Source organism: Sciurus carolinensis, chromosome 9, assembly GCF_902686445.1.
Source record: "Sciurus carolinensis chromosome 9, mSciCar1.2, whole genome shotgun sequence".
NCBI classification, from domain to species: Eukaryota; Metazoa; Chordata; class Mammalia; order Rodentia; family Sciuridae; genus Sciurus; species Sciurus carolinensis.
The window spans coordinates 81,291,225-81,309,394 of record NC_062221.1 but is presented as its reverse complement, the minus strand read 5'-3'; the positions used below and the strand labels follow the sequence as shown (position 1 = coordinate 81,309,394).

The 18,170-nt window shown below is 29.6% G+C and overlaps 1 protein-coding gene across 1 annotated transcript in view; it reads left to right on the top strand.

The window, feature by feature from the left end:
- The window catches only part of Nectin3 (nectin cell adhesion molecule 3), a 144,835-nt gene that overhangs the window by 69,629 nt on the left and 57,036 nt on the right, over positions 1-18,170 (top strand). The window contains exons 6-7 of the mRNA XM_047564580.1: positions 9,508-9,646; positions 11,862-11,946. Coding sequence (XP_047420536.1) covers positions 9,508-9,646; positions 11,862-11,946 — 224 coding nt within the window. The remainder of the gene's footprint in view (positions 1-9,507; positions 9,647-11,861; positions 11,947-18,170) is intronic.

The following is an 18,170-nucleotide window of genomic DNA, read 5'->3' as shown; positions in this document are numbered from 1 at the left end:
GATATTTTGTTGCACTAAAACTGTGGTAGTAAACTCCATGAACATGATGTGTGAAAGAGTATCATTAGCTGGTCAATATTTTGTCTCGAATACATACAAGAGTAATAAAATACATGCCTTCAAAACAAGATAATTATTACAGTTTTTTTTCATCTCTGTAAGACAGTTCTTAAATTGTCTTGTGAACATGAATTTTGGTACATTAAACAATAGCCTTATTTTAATGATTTATATGAATAGTTTAAGTATACAAATAGGAATAAAATATGGTACACATTAAATACAGAACAGAGAGGGCATTTCACTATACCGGCACACCAGTTTTAGAGATGAGATATTCCAGCCAGGAATCTATACGAAGGACTTTTATACACCATCTTGTTTAAGTTATTTAATGTTGTTGATGTTCAAACGGGTAAATGTACAGAAAAAAATTAACCTTGGAAACTTGGAATTTAACTAGAAAAATTTGAATTATAGAACCAACTGGTCATATTTGCTAATGGATATTGGCAGTCCATCCCCTTTTTCCTCTATTTTATTTCCTCCTAATGTATGTATATGTTTTTGTTTTTCCAATTAAAACTGGAAACATCATGAGGGGTTTTTTGTTTTGTTGTTTTGTTTTTGTTTTTTACATAATTCATTAAGTGTATTCTTTCCAGAATCATGTACATTTTGAGAAAGAAATGTTATCTAAATTTTCAAATGTGAATCTTCTTTGGGAGGTAAATTACTTCTACAGTGGAATTCTATAAATTTGTAATCATAAAGACAGCTGTTTTGAGGTCCAAAGAATGTGTTTTGATGATTCATTAGAAAAAAGTCCTGTGTAGAATAAATGTTTTGCCAGGGCAGTCAAGTAGAAGTAGAAATTTTTAGGAGAATCACAAATCAAATAAATTTTTTTTTGACAAAAGGTGAAGTAGGTACTTTATTAACCCTCCAACCACCCATGCTTCCCGTCCTCATCAAAGCAAAAGGTGTTATAAAGGCAAAATTCTAACATGCAAGTAGCAAAAACATTATTCTAAATAATTATAAACTAGTTTTCTTTAGGAGTATTTTGCATAAATTAGAAATTCTTCCCTAATACTTATTATGAGACTATAATATCAGGTTAAGAAGTAAAGTTAAGTTCACTGTTACCTTGTTTAAAATGTCTCTGTTTTAATGTAGTTAACCACTTATATGCAGATCTAAGACTTCTTAGTCTATGTCATTGGAAGAAAACTTTAATAATACAAAGTGATTGAAATAACTTTTTTATTTAAATATCAGCAATGATATCAGCCACAAGAAAGATAGGTCTAAAATTCTTCCCATGAAAGATGTAAATTTGTAAATTTATGGCTTTTTCTGATCAAAATTATCTTTAAAAATAAGGGTTGGAAGTGCTGTATGACTATGAACTGAATAATCATGTTTAGGATTTTATATAAATCTCAGTTTGAGTATAATCTGAAAGAAATTAGCAATGTATTTCAAGAACTATATTTCTAAAATATCTCCTTACTAATTATGAACTTATTTTTACATTGTCACCATTATATGGTTAGTTTTTTGTTTTGTTTTTGTGGGAAAAGGCAACTTGAAAACATACAAGTGAGTATTTAATATGTTCTGTATCCTTAATCTAAATCATGTGGCATACTAAAAGATTACAGGACTCCTATATTGGTGCTTACGATTTTTGGAAGTATTGCACTGTTGCTTCTTAGAGATTTATGTATATGATACTGTACATAGGGAATGGTTTGTAATCATGAATAGTTATATGAAATAAACATTTTTGTTAAATTAATTTTTGAATATCAGTTATGTGCCCAGCTAATTATTAAGTTTATATGAAACTTTAGTACCTTTTTGGAAAAAATAATGGAATGTTTTTACTATTCTTGGTCCATATTTATATTTCTTTCTTTCTTGTGCTTTCAGCCATTTTTGCTTTTTAATATTTACTCTCAGGTTTTTTTTGTTTGTTTCCCCTACTGGTTAATGTATTTCAATAATACAATGAAAGTAAATGCAATTCTATTTTTTTCTGTCATTTTGTTAAAATACATTGAAACTTTAGTAGGCTAGAGGCTGACTTTAAAAATGACATTTGACTCTGCAGTTTTTATCATGTGCCTGATAGAGCTTTTTATTTTTGGTAAGTTTGATATTAAAGCAAACATTAAGGTTTTTCAGTAGTAATTATTGGTTCTGGTAGCCATTTGTAGAAAGGTTTAAGGTAATACATGGCTACATGTTTTGTATTAAGGAATCCTAGAAAGTACAATATGGAAGTACAAAAACAGCAATGTAGCCATTTCATATGCAAAAAAAAATGTGATTTGAGTTTCATTTTGATTGGTAAATACTGCTAAAACAAAATATATGAACATATAAGAAGTTATTATGTGGAAGGAATCAATATACAATGTAAGAAAGGAAGAAATTGTACCCATATTGAATTTTGAATTCTATAAAGGGGGATAGAGTATAAATTGAATTTTTTTTTCTGTTTACTTATCAATTAGAAATGTACTATACATGAAAACATCCCTTCTTAGATTTTTTTGACATGTTGGGTTTGGGTTTAAATTTAGCTTTTACTAATTTTTTTTTTTAACCAAGGTACGTATTGGGTGTTAGCTCCAATAGTTATGCAACAAACCAGTGAAGTTTAAAAATATTCAAGTTATATTTCTGTATTGAGACTATGACTCTCTATTACCTTCTTCATCCTCATTATGCTTGTTAGTGGTGTATATGTGTTATATGTAACCTGTTTTTTTTAATTTACAATCAATGTAATTAATGATTTGTGGGAATTAGAATCTGCCTTATTTCTCTTCCCAATAATCATGTTAAGGACATAGGTAAATAAAGTTTGAGGGAGCACATAGGTTGACATGTTTGTCATTAAAATTTGACTTTAAATTTGATTTAAAATTTGATTCCTATTTCACATATATATCATGAATAGCATTCAAAAATATTTGAAAAAGTTGTAATGAACATGTACCATCCTTATTTTCCCTGTCATTTCCTGAACAATACGATATAACAACTATTTACATGTCAATAGGTAATACTAATCTGGAGATTATTTAAAGTATACAGGAAGATATGTGCAGATTATATGCAGATAATAAATTACAAGGAATTGAGCATTCCCAGATTTTGATTTCAGGTATCCTGGAGCTAATTCTGTGGATACCAATGGACAACTGTTTTGGCTTTCAATGTGAAATTTAATATATTTTGGAAGGTAATTATGGTGATACTTAGTGATGTTTATGTATTGCTTGTGAACAGTTTTGATTAAAAATGTCATTGTTTAGAATTGTTTGTAATTTCCCTTTTCCTTGTTTTTATTTGTGACATTTAAAAATTATGATATATATTTTTTCTAAACTTTACATTATATTAGAACAAGCAGGCATTTTTTTTTAATAACATACAGCTTGAACTGTTTTGTTCCCTCATGTTATGCCAGTAGAATTTTGTTCATAAAGGAGTCTTTAGAATAGTGTCCACAGACACCAATTTTTATATTTTCAGAAAAAATCTCCTGTTTGCTTCTATTATGTTAAAAAAAAAGTCAACCAATTTTTAATTTTTTTTAATACATACCTACTTTGACCTGAGTAGTGATATGTTTCCATCAAGATTTGAAACCAATCATAGTTTTACAAAAGCTTTTGCTGTACATATACCTTTAGGGGTCCTTTCTTTTCTTGAACCTTGGTAATAGTAACTCATGTTCATTTCATTTTGAAAGGGTAAAATGTGTTTTAATTTTGGAATAAATCTGACTTCACGTGCCTTTTAGCTAATAATGCTGTTCATTCTGACTGGGTACATGGATGAAGCCAACAAAGTGAGATTTAGGAGAATAAGACTTTATTATGAAAAATTATACAAAAATGAGAATAATAAACTTCTTTCTTCTCATTTTTAATTATTCAGATTTACCACCAGTTTTGTTTCATTTAAACCTTTAGCCATGAAATCCTTCATGCCATACCTTCATTTGTAAAATAAATCAGTATATTGCTCTAAAAAGACAATGACTGTTGAAAAATTAACTATAGTAACATTTTTTTTAATACCAAATACCTTAATAGCATGGAATGAATGTTCAAACACTTACTCATCATATTTGTCATCTCATTAGATTGCCATGGTTTTACTTCACAATGTAACTGATAAAGTTTGTGTTAGGAGTAAGTTGTTTACATTATTTTTTGTTAGGTATACCTGCATATATTGTGGTTGCTAGAAATGCCTTTTTAATGTGTTACTTCCTTTCCCTCCCCCAGTTTTTCCCTTGCAGTTTATTTGTTGAAGAACCTGCTTCATTTTCCCTATACTTTCCAGTTTGTTGTTCTAATTGTATCCTAAATATGTCTCTCTGTATTTTCTATAAATTAGTAGAAATATTTGTAATTTTGATTAGATTCAGGTTCCTTTTTTTTTTTTTTGCCAATATTACTTAAAAAGTAGTGTATATTTTTCCACTAGAAGGCACTTAATGCCTGTTTTTCTGTTTTGGTATTAGCAGCCATTTGATACTCAATGCCTAGACATATTAACAGGGGAATACTCAATATCTAGATCTGTTAACTCTGTTTTAACATACCATGTGCTTTGATATTATATCCTGTCAAATGTTTTTACTCCCTTTTTGCACATTGGAAGATCAGTCCGTATTCGAAGTCCAGCTCAAATGATAGATTTCTGAAACTTTCTTCTTTAGAATTAGTCACTTACCTGTATCTTATGTATCAACTTCCACCCATCACAACTCACTTCACATTTTGTCATTTTATTCTCATTTTTGCTTATCCTTTCTAGATCAGTGGAAAGTTTTTCACTCAGTTAAAAATTAGTATATACTCAAATTATATTTTTGCTACTATAGCAGCTTGACTATATACATTATAAAAGATTTTAAAATGGCAATTTTAACTGATAAAATAATGTTTTAAAAGTGAATGTTTTCTCATTAAAGTGATAATAATGAAAAACCTTAATTATTTTTGTAAACTATAATTGTCTATCATCTTTAAAGTTAACCTTTTTTTTCTCACTAAAATCTTGGAAAAAGCACATGATTGTGCTTCATTTTACTTATTTATTTATTTTTTTGCAGGTGCTGGGGATTTGAACCCAGGGCCTTGTGCTTGCAAGGCAAGCACTTAACCAACTGAGCTATATCCCCAGCCTGTGCTTCATTTGTTTTCTATTCTTGGTTTTATACTTTGTGATTCAGTGATTCAAAAATAGTATATGGTGAATCTTGATTGTTTTAGCAGAAATGCTACCTCTTAAAGCCAACTAGATTCAAATGGAAGAGGCAGTATTATTGGAAGGTCAACAGTATTCATCCAAACCTCCTGTTTAGACCCTTTTAAGAGCCTGTTTTTATGTGCAAAGTGTGTGGATTTTTTAGTATCTTGCTAATGACATTAATGTTACCTTGGACAACAGATCCTTTCAACCCAGTAGAGGTTTAGTGTGAGGTTTACTGTTAATGAGTAAATGTAAATCTGTATTTTAGTTGGTCTTCCGATGTGTTATGTTTTTTAGTTGTTTGTTCATTTGTTATCTCATTAGATTGCCATGGTTTTATTTCACAATGAAACTGATAAAAGTTTGTGTTAGGAGTAAGGTGTTTGCTGTATTTTTTGTTAGGTGTGCCTGCATTAGTATTATCTTCATTATATCAATTCTTTTCAGGAATGACATTAACTGGGAATGAGTGGTTACTAGTATATAACAGATTAGCCCTGTTTGTGTCAGGTGTTTTTCTGTCACATGGAACATCTATACAGTTCCTCCTTTACATTTTTAATTGTTGGTTAAATTTAAATATAAGCTCATTCAGCTGAGCTTTCATGTCTTAAGATGTTGATGATTTGAGAATGAAAAACCAAGTGAATTAGTAACTACTCAAAAAAAATTTTTTTTTAACTATCTCACACCATTTCCTCCATACAGTACTGCAGGTGTTTTATATCACAGGTAAACATCTGCCCCATCCATTAAGTGCAGCTGTCAGAGCCAATTCTTATATTTTATGCTAGTGAACATTTAGTTTATTGAACAATTTTTAAAGAAAAGCAGTGAAATTTCTCTACTAGATTGGCTCATGCATATTTCATGCATTGTGACCTCACTTTGGGAATTTTTCTCTTTTTTGAGGACCTTAAGATTCATCATTGCATTCCTAGCCCTTAGCACAATGCCTAGTGTGTATTAGGTTTTTGGTAGTTTGTTGGATGAGAGACTGTGAAATCTGCCTGACCCAAATACAGCATTTTTATTAAACATTAGAGATAAACAGTTGCTTGGATATAAAGGCTTAGATGTCATATTAAGATAAAATTAAAGGATATGTTTAAAAATGAAGAACAGAGGACTGTTATGTGTAGCTCAATGGCAGAAGTTTTAGATAGCATGCAGGAGGTTCCATATTGGATTCCCATCATTTATACATTTAAGTGGAGGGGAAAAAAATGGGGGGCTATTTATGGGAAAAATTGGTAATACAGTGATAGAGGTGGTTTGGGAGCAAATGAAAGATGGGGAGAAAAGTTTGTAGGTCATTGCATTAACCTTTGAGTTATGGGATATAACTGAAATTTTCACAAAAGAATATCTTATCTTACTTTCATAGGTGGATTAGGTGTTCACATATGCTTGATTAACTTTCACATTTTTTATTCATCTCTATTAAAGTGATAATAAAGAAAACCTTAATTTAATATCTGCAATATTTACCATGTGTATATTTTTTCCAAAAAGTAATGTTCTACCTGTAAATTTTTTAGCATGATTTGTAGCTGATTTTGAACATTTTCCTTAGAGGATGTATGCATGATATCTATTATAGGTGGTATACCTTTGTTGTATCAGGGAGTACTATTTTTCTTTTTTTGGAGGTGAATTGTCAATGAATATTATGGCTACTATTATAGCAACAAGCTACCTTTTTACAGATGTGTGCCTCAATTTTCATGGTCAATGTCCTTTTCTTCCACTTACAAACATTATTAGACTTTAAGAACATCTCGAGTGGTGGCTTTTTGTCAGCCACCAGTAAACTAGATTAGTATTTAAAAATGCCAAGGTATAAATTTGCATGCTTAATATTTTCCTTGTCATGGTTTTGTTGGTATATATGTAGTATGTATGTGTTTATGTGGGATGTTGGAGTAGCAGTGTGGTGAATGTTTTACCTCTTTGTGTTTCATACTGCTGTCCTTAAAATTTTAATATCCTTAAATATATTTTATCTTTCCCTTTCTCAGTTAGTAAAAGAATTATAAAAGGAAAGATGTAATATACCCTATTTATGTATTTAACACCAATTGAACTGCATATCCATTTGACGAAAGAATACATACCTTATTTTTCTTCCAGTTGCTGTTTTCAGCACTTAACATCCTGTTATGATATTAAGAAGAGGTATGAAATAGAGAGGATAAATAGGAATAAAGAAAAAATGGAACTAGGTGAAATAAAAATGCCTAAATTAAGATAGAAGGAAATATTGTTGTATACATAGAGTGAACTCTCAGCTGTAGATGCCTAGAACTGGATAACTAGGTAATAGGTAAAATGTTTAAAAGTAGTATATATTTAGATTTGATAATTCAGAACACTAAAATATAGTATGTATGGTTAGGAATTTAGGACATTAAAAATCTATGTGATTATGTTTTATTAGTTGCAATGAACTACAAACTTCAGATTATTGCTAAGATAAGTGAAAGACTTTATTGGAGATATGAGGTTTGATGAAAAATTGTGATCTGTAGATTAAGAATCTCAATTTTAGGTATTATTAAGGATTGGATAGAGACATCTACTTTATAGTCAATGATATAATTGACCAATGGTCAAAGCTATAATTCATATGATGGGGAAAATGAAAATATAGAAGAGATCACCCCAAATAAATCACCCCAAATCTTTAACATTTACAAGTGCTGAGTAAATTTGCACTATTTCACATTTTTTCCCCTCATCCAGTTCATATTTAAATGGAGTCATTGGGGATTAATGAGCAATAATAGATCTAATTTAGAATGAGGTTAAAAAATGACTCATTAATAAATAAACTCAGCTTGGTTAGTCAAATATTTATGATTGGAAGGAAAGTAAAATGTTCTTTTTTGACCACTAAAAAACACTGTGTAGACCACAATCTAATAAAATAGAAGATACTTTGAAATACGTACTTAAATGGAAAGACTGACATGATGTTAAGTAGGTGAAATAGTTCAAACCTTACAGTGCTTTAATATTTAAATTTCCTATATCTGGATCATAACAATAATTGAAATTGCTTAAGAGTATATGTGAATAAATCAATTTAAGTGAAAACTAAGAGCTTCTTATTAGCAAATAGGAAGCCCAAAATGCAAGTCTACATTAGATATTGCAAAAGAAAACATTGTTCCCCAAACAAGGATATGAGGGTGGAGATTTCTATCCTTCCCCAACTTTACTCTTTTTTTCTCTGCTTCTCATTGGCTCAGTGATCATGGGTAGAATATTTAACTTCAGAACCACAGTATTTTCATTTATAAGATGTTATTTTCAATATCTTTTATTGGTTAGAAGGATAAAACAAAATTATGTATATGAAGAAACTTTTACAACTTATGAATCACCTTACAAATTTTGTTATTGAATTTAATATGACTGAAATTGTCAAAATAATATACATGAGGATTTATGGTTTGGTCATGTCCCTTAATACTTCCTATATTTGAAAATATATAGTTAATTATAGTAATCTTAGTAGACTCATTTGGTAGTTCAAAATTAGTGATTTAATTTTTAAACACTATGAAATGCTAACTGCTAAATAGAATTATTAAATCCTTTTTTCCTAAATTTGTGATACAGTGTGGGAGGGAGAAATTGATACTATGTTGGCAGCCAGATAGGAAAGAATTTTCTGTCAGCATGTTTGGTCCTGTTTTAAAACATTAATATTAAAAAATTAAAATTTTTTAGTATTGTCACTGTTTATATTCATTTGGTTTGTGGTATTATTTATTATTATTAAGGTGTTTGGTTTCTAAGTTTCTTTTTCATTTTAATAGAATAAAAATGGTAAATGTATGTATTATCGATTGACTCTTAAAAATACTGATTTTTTAAATCATCTTTAGAGTAAGAACATAAAATTATTTTCATCTTTATATCTATCTTCTTTTCTCCTCCAGACATTCTTTGACCATAAATAGTAGATTAACTTGTTGATGTCTATTGGGGATATTCTTTTCATAATTTGAAAAAAGCAAAGCTGGGGTAAAAAGGAAGCAGAAAGGTTGTTAGCATAAATGCTGCTCAAACTAATGAATTTTGGGTCCTCTAAACTGACTGTTGGATACCATACTTCAATCAAATAGCATTTGCACAATCTAGAAATTAAGGTATGTAATTTCAAGAACTCTTTAAAATGTTTTGAATAGCCTAATTTTTGTTACTTTGCAGATGTTCCATTTAAGCAGACCTCTTCCATAGCTGTAGCTGGTGCTGTCATTGGAGCTGTCCTTGCCCTTTTCATCATTGCTGTCTTTGTGACTGTGCTGCTCACTCCTCGGAAAAAGAAACCATCCTACCTTGACAAAGTGTAAGTATCTTTTTTTTCTGCCTGTGTTCTATGACTATTCATTGTGCATTAGTCTTTATATCTGTCTTTACAGCTGCTTTTATTCAAAGGGTCCCAGGGAGAGAAGTAAGAATAATGTGAGACTTGTTAAATGACAGTGGTTTCAATAGGACATCTTAAACTATATCTTAGGAAGTGAACAACTTCAAGGGGATCCCATGGACATATAAATTAAACAGCAGTTTTTATCCATAGTGTACTAGACTTTATTCCAAACCACTATACATTGATGCTTTATGTTGCCTGCCCTCTGAATAGAAATGCAGGCCATTAATGAAGTACTAGTTAAGGTTTAAAATACCTTAGAAACTTTAATTGCTTCCTCAGATTGTGTATGTCTGTATTATATACATACATATGTAATACATTCATTACATATATATGTGTATCTCTACCAAGAGTAATTAAATTCATCAAGTTTTAAAGTTTTTTCCTTAAGAGAAATGCTTCATTTTTAGTGAATTATAAAATATGTATGTTTTTATTCAAAGAATAAGCAACATTTGGGCCTAATCTTTGAGATAGATTTATAAGATGGAAATTTCACTTTGTTGCAGAATCGACTGACATGTGTTCATTCTCAGTTCTATAAATAGTTTTGTTGCTTTATCTGTAACTATGAATAATACTTTTCCTACTTATTTCACATGGTTGTGATGGGAATAGAATAAGATCATGTTTTATGAACTGTGCAGTTCTATACAAATGACATGCCCCCACCCCCAGTGCTGGGGATCAAACCCAAGGCTTCATGTATGCTAAAGCAAGCTCTCTCTTTATCTAGCTTCACCCCTAGGTCCCCCACTATTTTTATTTTATTTTGAGAGGATTTCACTAAGTTACCCAGTCTGACCTCCAATTTGTGATCTTCTTGCCTTATCCTTGCAAGTAACTGGCATTATGCCCGTGCACCATCATGCCTGGCTAGCATTAGTTCTTCTGCCCTTTTATGTTTCTGCTAAGGACACAAGACTGGCATTTAAAGGATGCATTCATTTTATCTTTAAAAATGCTTTGTATATTCTCTGCTTCTCTAATCTGGCACAATTACAACTCTTGTCTTTTTGGATTGAAGACACTAAGGTGTCAGTTTCAACTCTGTCATGATCAAATTGATGGTCTGACTATGAATAAATAACTTTACCTTCATGACCCTCAGTTTGACCCTTGACACTTTGGAGCTAAGAATTTGCTGTGATATTCATTGGGTGAAAAAATTAACAAATTATGATAAAGTGCTCATTCAGTGTGACACCTTTCTTAAAACTGGAGTTCTTTCATAGAGAGTGACTAGTTTGTGATTAATGTTGCCTTTGTTCTCAACTTATAATCTTTTCTATAATTTTGAAAACATTATTTATTAGTATCTTTAGCTTCCATTTCCTTAGTCTTTTCATATAATCCTATGTTTTGTTTACTAATCACAAGTACTGAAAATATCTGATCTTCAAAGTTATGAAAAAAATATATAATTATGTTCTAAAATGTAAAGAGCTACAAGATATATTTAAGTCTGTTTTTTGTTTACTATATATAAATTGAGGGTTTTTACCAATTAGGTCATTTTGGCAATATTAAATTCATTTCCTAAGCATATATTAGCCCCTTTCTTTGTTTCAGGTGACAAGATTGATAATGGTCTGTCGACTGAAAAATCTTAATTTGTGTGATGAATATTCTAAGAGTGAGGAAATCTTTTGAAAGTCAGACTTGGAAGTATTTCCAAGATACAGTATAAACTTTTTTCAGTATCATTTTAAGATGGAATATGTTAAATCACTTGTATGATACTTTAGAGAAAAGTGTAACACATTTGTTTGATTGTCTTTAAAATGTAGATATAGTTAATGTGGAAACAATAGTTAAGTAAATTGGTCATATACTTAATTATGTACTTAATAATTTTCAAAAATGCTTCTTATATTTGAACTGCTTAAATTAAATATGAATAAATTAGATTGGTTCTGAACATTAAAATTAATGTTTACTTTTATTTTCTATTTGATATGTTAAAGGAAAATAAGAAATGAGTTAAACATACAAGATGGAGTGATAATTAAGTGTTTTATAGTATGAGGAAAATATCCCCTGGAGTTGTGAGAATTTTGACTTCTTTCTTCCTTCTTTTTCTCTTGTTAACTAAATGGCAGTAACATTTTTAACCTTTCTAATGCAGGATTGATCTTCCACCCACACATAAACCACCTCCTTTGTATGAAGAACGATCTGTATCTTTGCCTCAAAAAGAACTCTTGTATCAGGTATGTGTTCATCAATACTCAATCCTAAGTAATTTGTTTTTGCATAATATTGTGTAGTCATTATACTTTAAATATTACATAATGATGCATAATTCTTAACATGTTCAGTCATTTCTCTAAAATATCTGGGAGATCAAATTATGTCTACAAATTTAGTAAGAAAAGTTATAGCCAATGACAGGCTAAGACAAGTCAACAATAAATGCTTTGTGCTGAAAGCTTGTGGTAGAAGACTTATTGTTCATTTTTATTGACATACAGATTCATTGTAAAATTGGCATTTTTATATAGATTAAAAATAGAAAAATGGATGTTTTTGGTAGAATTAGATGAAGAGCTGCTTCTCTTTGGAGTGCTGTATTTACTTTTTAGTATATTCAAGATCTAAATTTTAGCATTCTTTTACTTGGTAATGAAAGGTTTGTATAACAGTTTAAAATTCTAAGTATGAATATTAATCCCCAAGCTACATTTGTGATAATTTTAGCATTTATTTTGGAATCAGCTTATAGTAATTCATATGAAAGTATAGACTCAGATTTCATTCATGTATTCTATGCCTGAATTAATATGTTCTACTCAGCATTTGGCAGAATTTAAACCAAATATTTGAATTCGTTCATTCTCAACTTTAGGGATTTTTGTTGTTGTTCTTTGTTTTGTCTTTTTCCCATAGTGTATTGGGATTCTAACTCCTTATCAAGTATTTACCTTTGAGGCTAGTCTATAATATTATCCTTTCAAATATGACCTGAATAAAGCAAATAATTTGCTCAATTAATTTAATTTGTTGTGAAGACTCTAATGAAGTATACCTGACAGGATATTTTGAGCTTCTTTTCCTTTGTTGACCATATACGCAGCCTACTGTCCAGTCATTGACCTGGAAGGAGCATTCTCTGGCATTAGCAACCATTGTTAGTGACCACATCTTACACTTAAGTGTCTTGAGGGTGAAGATGTGTCATCTTTTCAGATTTCTTTTCTTACACTAAGAGTGTAGCTTTACATCTCTTTGGACAAAATGGATGAATGTGACAAGTAGTTTGAAATGTCAATAAGATTCTTAGCTAGAGCTGTTAAATGCTGCAGATCAATACTCATCTTCTTCCCACAACAAAGCTACTCGGTAAGTAAATGGAGAGTTTCCAGATTTAGTTTTAGAAATTTTTTTTAACATCATTAGGAATTTTTGGGGATAATCCTAATTGTATTTAATAGTCAGTAAAACTAATTGGTTATATATAACTTGATATAATATTTTTTCAATTTGAATATTTACAAAAGCTTCCAAATTGAGAAAAAATATTTATTTTTAGATCATGTATCTTGGGTTTTAGTTAAGAAAGTAGGTTTCCTAAATAGACATAGCTTAAATAAGTACAAAAGGAAGAATATTTGTGAATGATTTCACATCAGCTCAGTTGATGGTGGTACAGACTGCTGTTTTTAGTACTGCTGGCGTCAGAGAAGACTTCTGGATGGATCAATTTTGGAGGTAGAAATTCTGAAGTAGGAAAAATTACTCAGATATTGATTTGAGTAATTTTATTATTAGTAAGTTTTATAATTAAAGGTATAAACCTGGGTACAAATGAAGAGTCATATGAAAAAGTAATGAAAAAAATTTTTAGAAAGAAAATTAATGGGTGAATACCTGGAATAGACCATCCCTGGACCTAGGGAGTCAGAGTCCCAATTGAGTGTCATTGTGATTTTTTTTTTTGCAACTAAAATTAAGCAGTTGAAAACATGAGTAAACTCTTTTCCTATCTAGATATAAAATTAATTCTATAAAATATTGCCTAACAGAGTGAGAACTTGAATTGGACATGAAATGATTAGTTTATTATTTATTCTTAATTCTATAAATCATATGGGAATAAAATTTAGGCTAACTTCCTTAAAGATAATTTGTCATGACTCATGCATTAAAATGTCATATATTCTATTTGTTTCTTAATCTTATAATATCAAAATTCAAAATACATAATAATGTGTCTTGGCTACCAAGAAATCAGTAAGTATGTGATTAGTGTCCAGTTAATTTCATGGAGTGATAGCACGTTGTAATAATAAATTCCTTAGTAATGTTCCACTTTATTAGATAACTTGTTCATTTTAAACTCATGAAGTAATTTTAGTTTAAAGTCATTAGTTTTGAACCTCATAATCAGACAGACCTATTGACCAAGATCTCATGCTTCCCAAATGCTGCCATGTCTTTGAGGAAGAGACTGATTTGTTTTTCTCATCAGTGACTTCCCTTGGGAAATTACAGAAAGAATCAATTCTCCCTACCTACATTTGTCCACTGATTAACTGTTACTTTTGTGATAATAATGTCAAAATTCATCCCTGAGAATTTTTCCTCTAAATGTAAGAGGCAATTTTCTTGAGTTGGAACTGTTGCCATACTTTAGAAAAGATGTCTGGAGTAGACACATGCATGTACAAGGAAATAGATAGGAAATGTCTTGCCTGAAGACATGGAGTTCTTAGAAATACCATTGACTTGTCATTTTAATAGTTGATAATCCTATAAAAGTGAACCAGCACTTTGAAAACAAATATGAACTCAAGACATTAAAATGTATTTTATCTTTTTATATTTCATTTTCCTAAAATTGTACAAGTCATACATAAGTATATTCTTGGAACAAAAAATAAAATCACATATTTTATAAATCAGATTTATAAAATCAACTGTAAAAGTCCTTTTTCATTCCTCCATCCCCAAAGATCTTAATCCTTTTCCCAAAGATCACTGCTATTATAAATTTTAATATCCTCCCATTTTTCAATGAATTTATTTTCATGTGTATTATGTTCATATTTACATGTACAAATAGGTTTTCTAAAAACATTAATGAAGTCACAATATAACTTGTTGAAATTGCTTTTCCTACTTAAATGTCTTCCATTATAGATCAGTATTTTTCAAAAAGTAACTATGTGATCACCTTTATCAAAATTCTCAGGGGTATTAAAAACATAGACTCATAAACACTTTCAGGTTTACGAATCAGAGTCTTTGAGATTGGTAACAATGGGCATTTTACTTACCTTCCTAGATGTATTTTAATGCACTTTCAAATTTGAGAATGATTTCATTCTTAATGCCTGAAATGGCATTCTGTCACATTTGCTAAAAATAACCCAATGATTATTCTATTTGCGGTTACAATTTCTGAAGTACTTTTATGTACTTTATAGTGTACATACATATATTTATAAAACATGCTAAGAAATAGAATTGCTATTAAAATTACTTACATTTAAATAGGTGACATTGCCAACCAAACTACCTGTATCAACTTATATATTCTAACAAATGAACACCCATTTCCCTCTTCTATATGGTTTATTAGTTTTTTGTTTTTATGTTATAAATTTGATAACTGAAAAAGTAGGTCATTTACAAATTTTATAGATTCCTGGATGAAGTTGATCATCTTTTCATAATCCCCTATTTATGGTTTGGTAAACTACCTATTTATATCATTTTTTCAGTTTTCATTTATGTTTCAAACTTTGCTTATTAATTTTTTGGCAATTCTGATCTAGATAGATCTTTTTTCTGCATCTTTCTCTTATTTTTTAATGTAATAGTGTCATATAAATCTGATTGTCTCTTTCCTGGTATTTTTCTGGAAGTTGTATCTTGTCTAAAATTTCATTCCCCTTTCTCCTCAATCTGGAATACTTAAAATATCTTATGAAGTTCTTAATAGTTTTATGATTCTTATTTTTTAAATAATCTGAGATTTATTTTTGTTTATGATGTGGAGACTCATTTTCCCCCCACTGAGGTAGACTTTTGTTCAAATACCATTGACTTTTTAATCCTTTTTCAATGATTTAACATTTTTATCCTAAAATAAATTCCTATCTATATTTACTCTTTCTGAACTCTTAAATCTGTTATATTGCTGTTTTTATCTTGTTAAACCAAGATAGCACTACTTTAATAACTATTGCTTTATGATATAATTTGGTATTCAGTGGAGCGAATTCCCTTATCCGTTTCTCCTTTCCAAGATTTTTTTTTTCTCCTCCCTATTGATTTTAGAATTGCTTTTACAGGTTTCCTAAGAATACTGTTGAACTTATTAATTAATTTAATGAGAATCGACAACTATAATCAACTATATTAGTTCTAAGAATTAGGCATCTATTTTTAAGTTCTTTTATATACTGGAATGAAGTCTTGCTCTCTTCTTTTCTTCTTTTTACCCATTGGGTTTACTTACAGGCATTTTAAGTATTTTGATTGTCTGTGGTTTTCCTTCCCATCTCCATGGCTTTTTTGGATTATTAATATGTAAAAAATGCATAGTTTCTAAATATGAATCTTGTATCTAGCTTTTTTTCACAAATTTCTTTTTCAAGCTGATAGTTTTTCAGTTTTTTTCTTGACTCTTTTAGGTATATAAACTGTTACAAATGAAAGGTTTTTTTATTGCTTATTTATTGTATGATACTTTGTTTTGTAGAGGGGGCTATATACAGGAAGCTTCATATATTGTTCAGTTTCAAATCCAGCATAAAATAATGAACATTGATATAGAATTTGTATTAACATTTTGGCAACACTATATATTCTATGAACAATGCTGTTTTGTAGCTTTATATGGTAAGAGTTGTATATTCCACTGAATTTCATTTCTCAAAGGAACTGAAATGATACATAGAACATTTGCAAATAAACATATTTAAGGTTTTTCAATAAAGTTTGATTTATGATATGGAAAAATTTGTATGTAAATGTCCATATTTGTAAATATTCTATATTTAAGCCTAAAATAGTATTTAACCTTGGAAAGTCAATATTAGTAGATTCCTTGAAGTGGATACTTTCTTGACTGTAGTGAAGATGATACCAGGGTTTCAATCAAGCAACAATATTATGGGGAATGTGACTTTTGGTGTTATTTTTATAGTAGTGACATATCAATAAATGCTGTTTAATCTCTTCAGCTATCATAATATTTCTTCCCCTATTGCAGAAGTAGTTAACTTTCAGATTGCTTTTGATTAAACTTAAAATTTTTAAGTCTTGAAACTGTTTCACGAAGTATTTCAGTTACGAGAGTACACAGATCAATTTATTTTCATGATTTCAGACATTAGTTTTACACAAATATGTGTGTAGGTGTATGTGTGTAAGTATTCTATGTGATGAAATGTGCACACAAAGTACTTATATGACTATAAAAATTATGTAAAGCTTACTTATATGTGTTCATATTCCCTATATCAGCGAACTTTAAGAAACTAACACTTACAGACTCTTGGTATGGAATGGAAGGAGAATTTTTCCGATTGTCTGAAAAAGCTATTGAAATAGTTCTTCCTTTTCTAATAGTATATCTGTGTGAGACTGTTTTTGTCTTTGTATACTACAACTAAACAGCATATTACAACAGACTGAATGCCATAGCATATTTGAAATTCAAGTTTTCTTCTTTTGATCCAGATAAAAAGTGTTAAAAATGGAAGGAAAAAAATGGCACTTTTCTCAAAAATAACTGTTGAATAGTTATTAACCGTATTAATATTAATATAATTGTATTCATATACAAGAAACATACTACATTTATATTAATACATAATGGATTTACTACCCTTAAGTGAATAAGATATTTTTAACATTCTTAGTTTTATTGTTTAATATGATCACTTACATAAATAAAAGTGTTTTGGATCCTTAAAATAGAAAAGAAGAACCTCCACTATAGTCTGTAAGCAATTAAAGGGATCATGTCACCATTGTTTAGTACCATGATCTTAGAGTACAAGATAGTGCTTGGTATATTATAGCTACCTGAAAAACATTTTCAAATTGGCATATAAAAATTATATATATATTCATAATATACAACATAATGATTTGATGTATGTACATGTTGTGGAATAATTCAATCAACATAGTTAGTAGATGCATTGCCTCATATATTCCAATAAAGTTTTTGGAATGAGTGAGTCAAGTTCTTTTTTATATTCCCTTTAGTCTATGTAACCTGTGAATTTTTCTACATTGTTCTGTGTTACATGTATTCCAGATAGTGTATCTCAGTATACTTAATATCAGTGTACCTAATATCTAATATATCAGATACTGATTTCAATATAGCATGAAAAAGAACAGACTGAAGCAGAGACTTGAAATATTCCACATTAGCAGTGATTATCTGTGTATTAGAATTCTCAGTAAATATTGT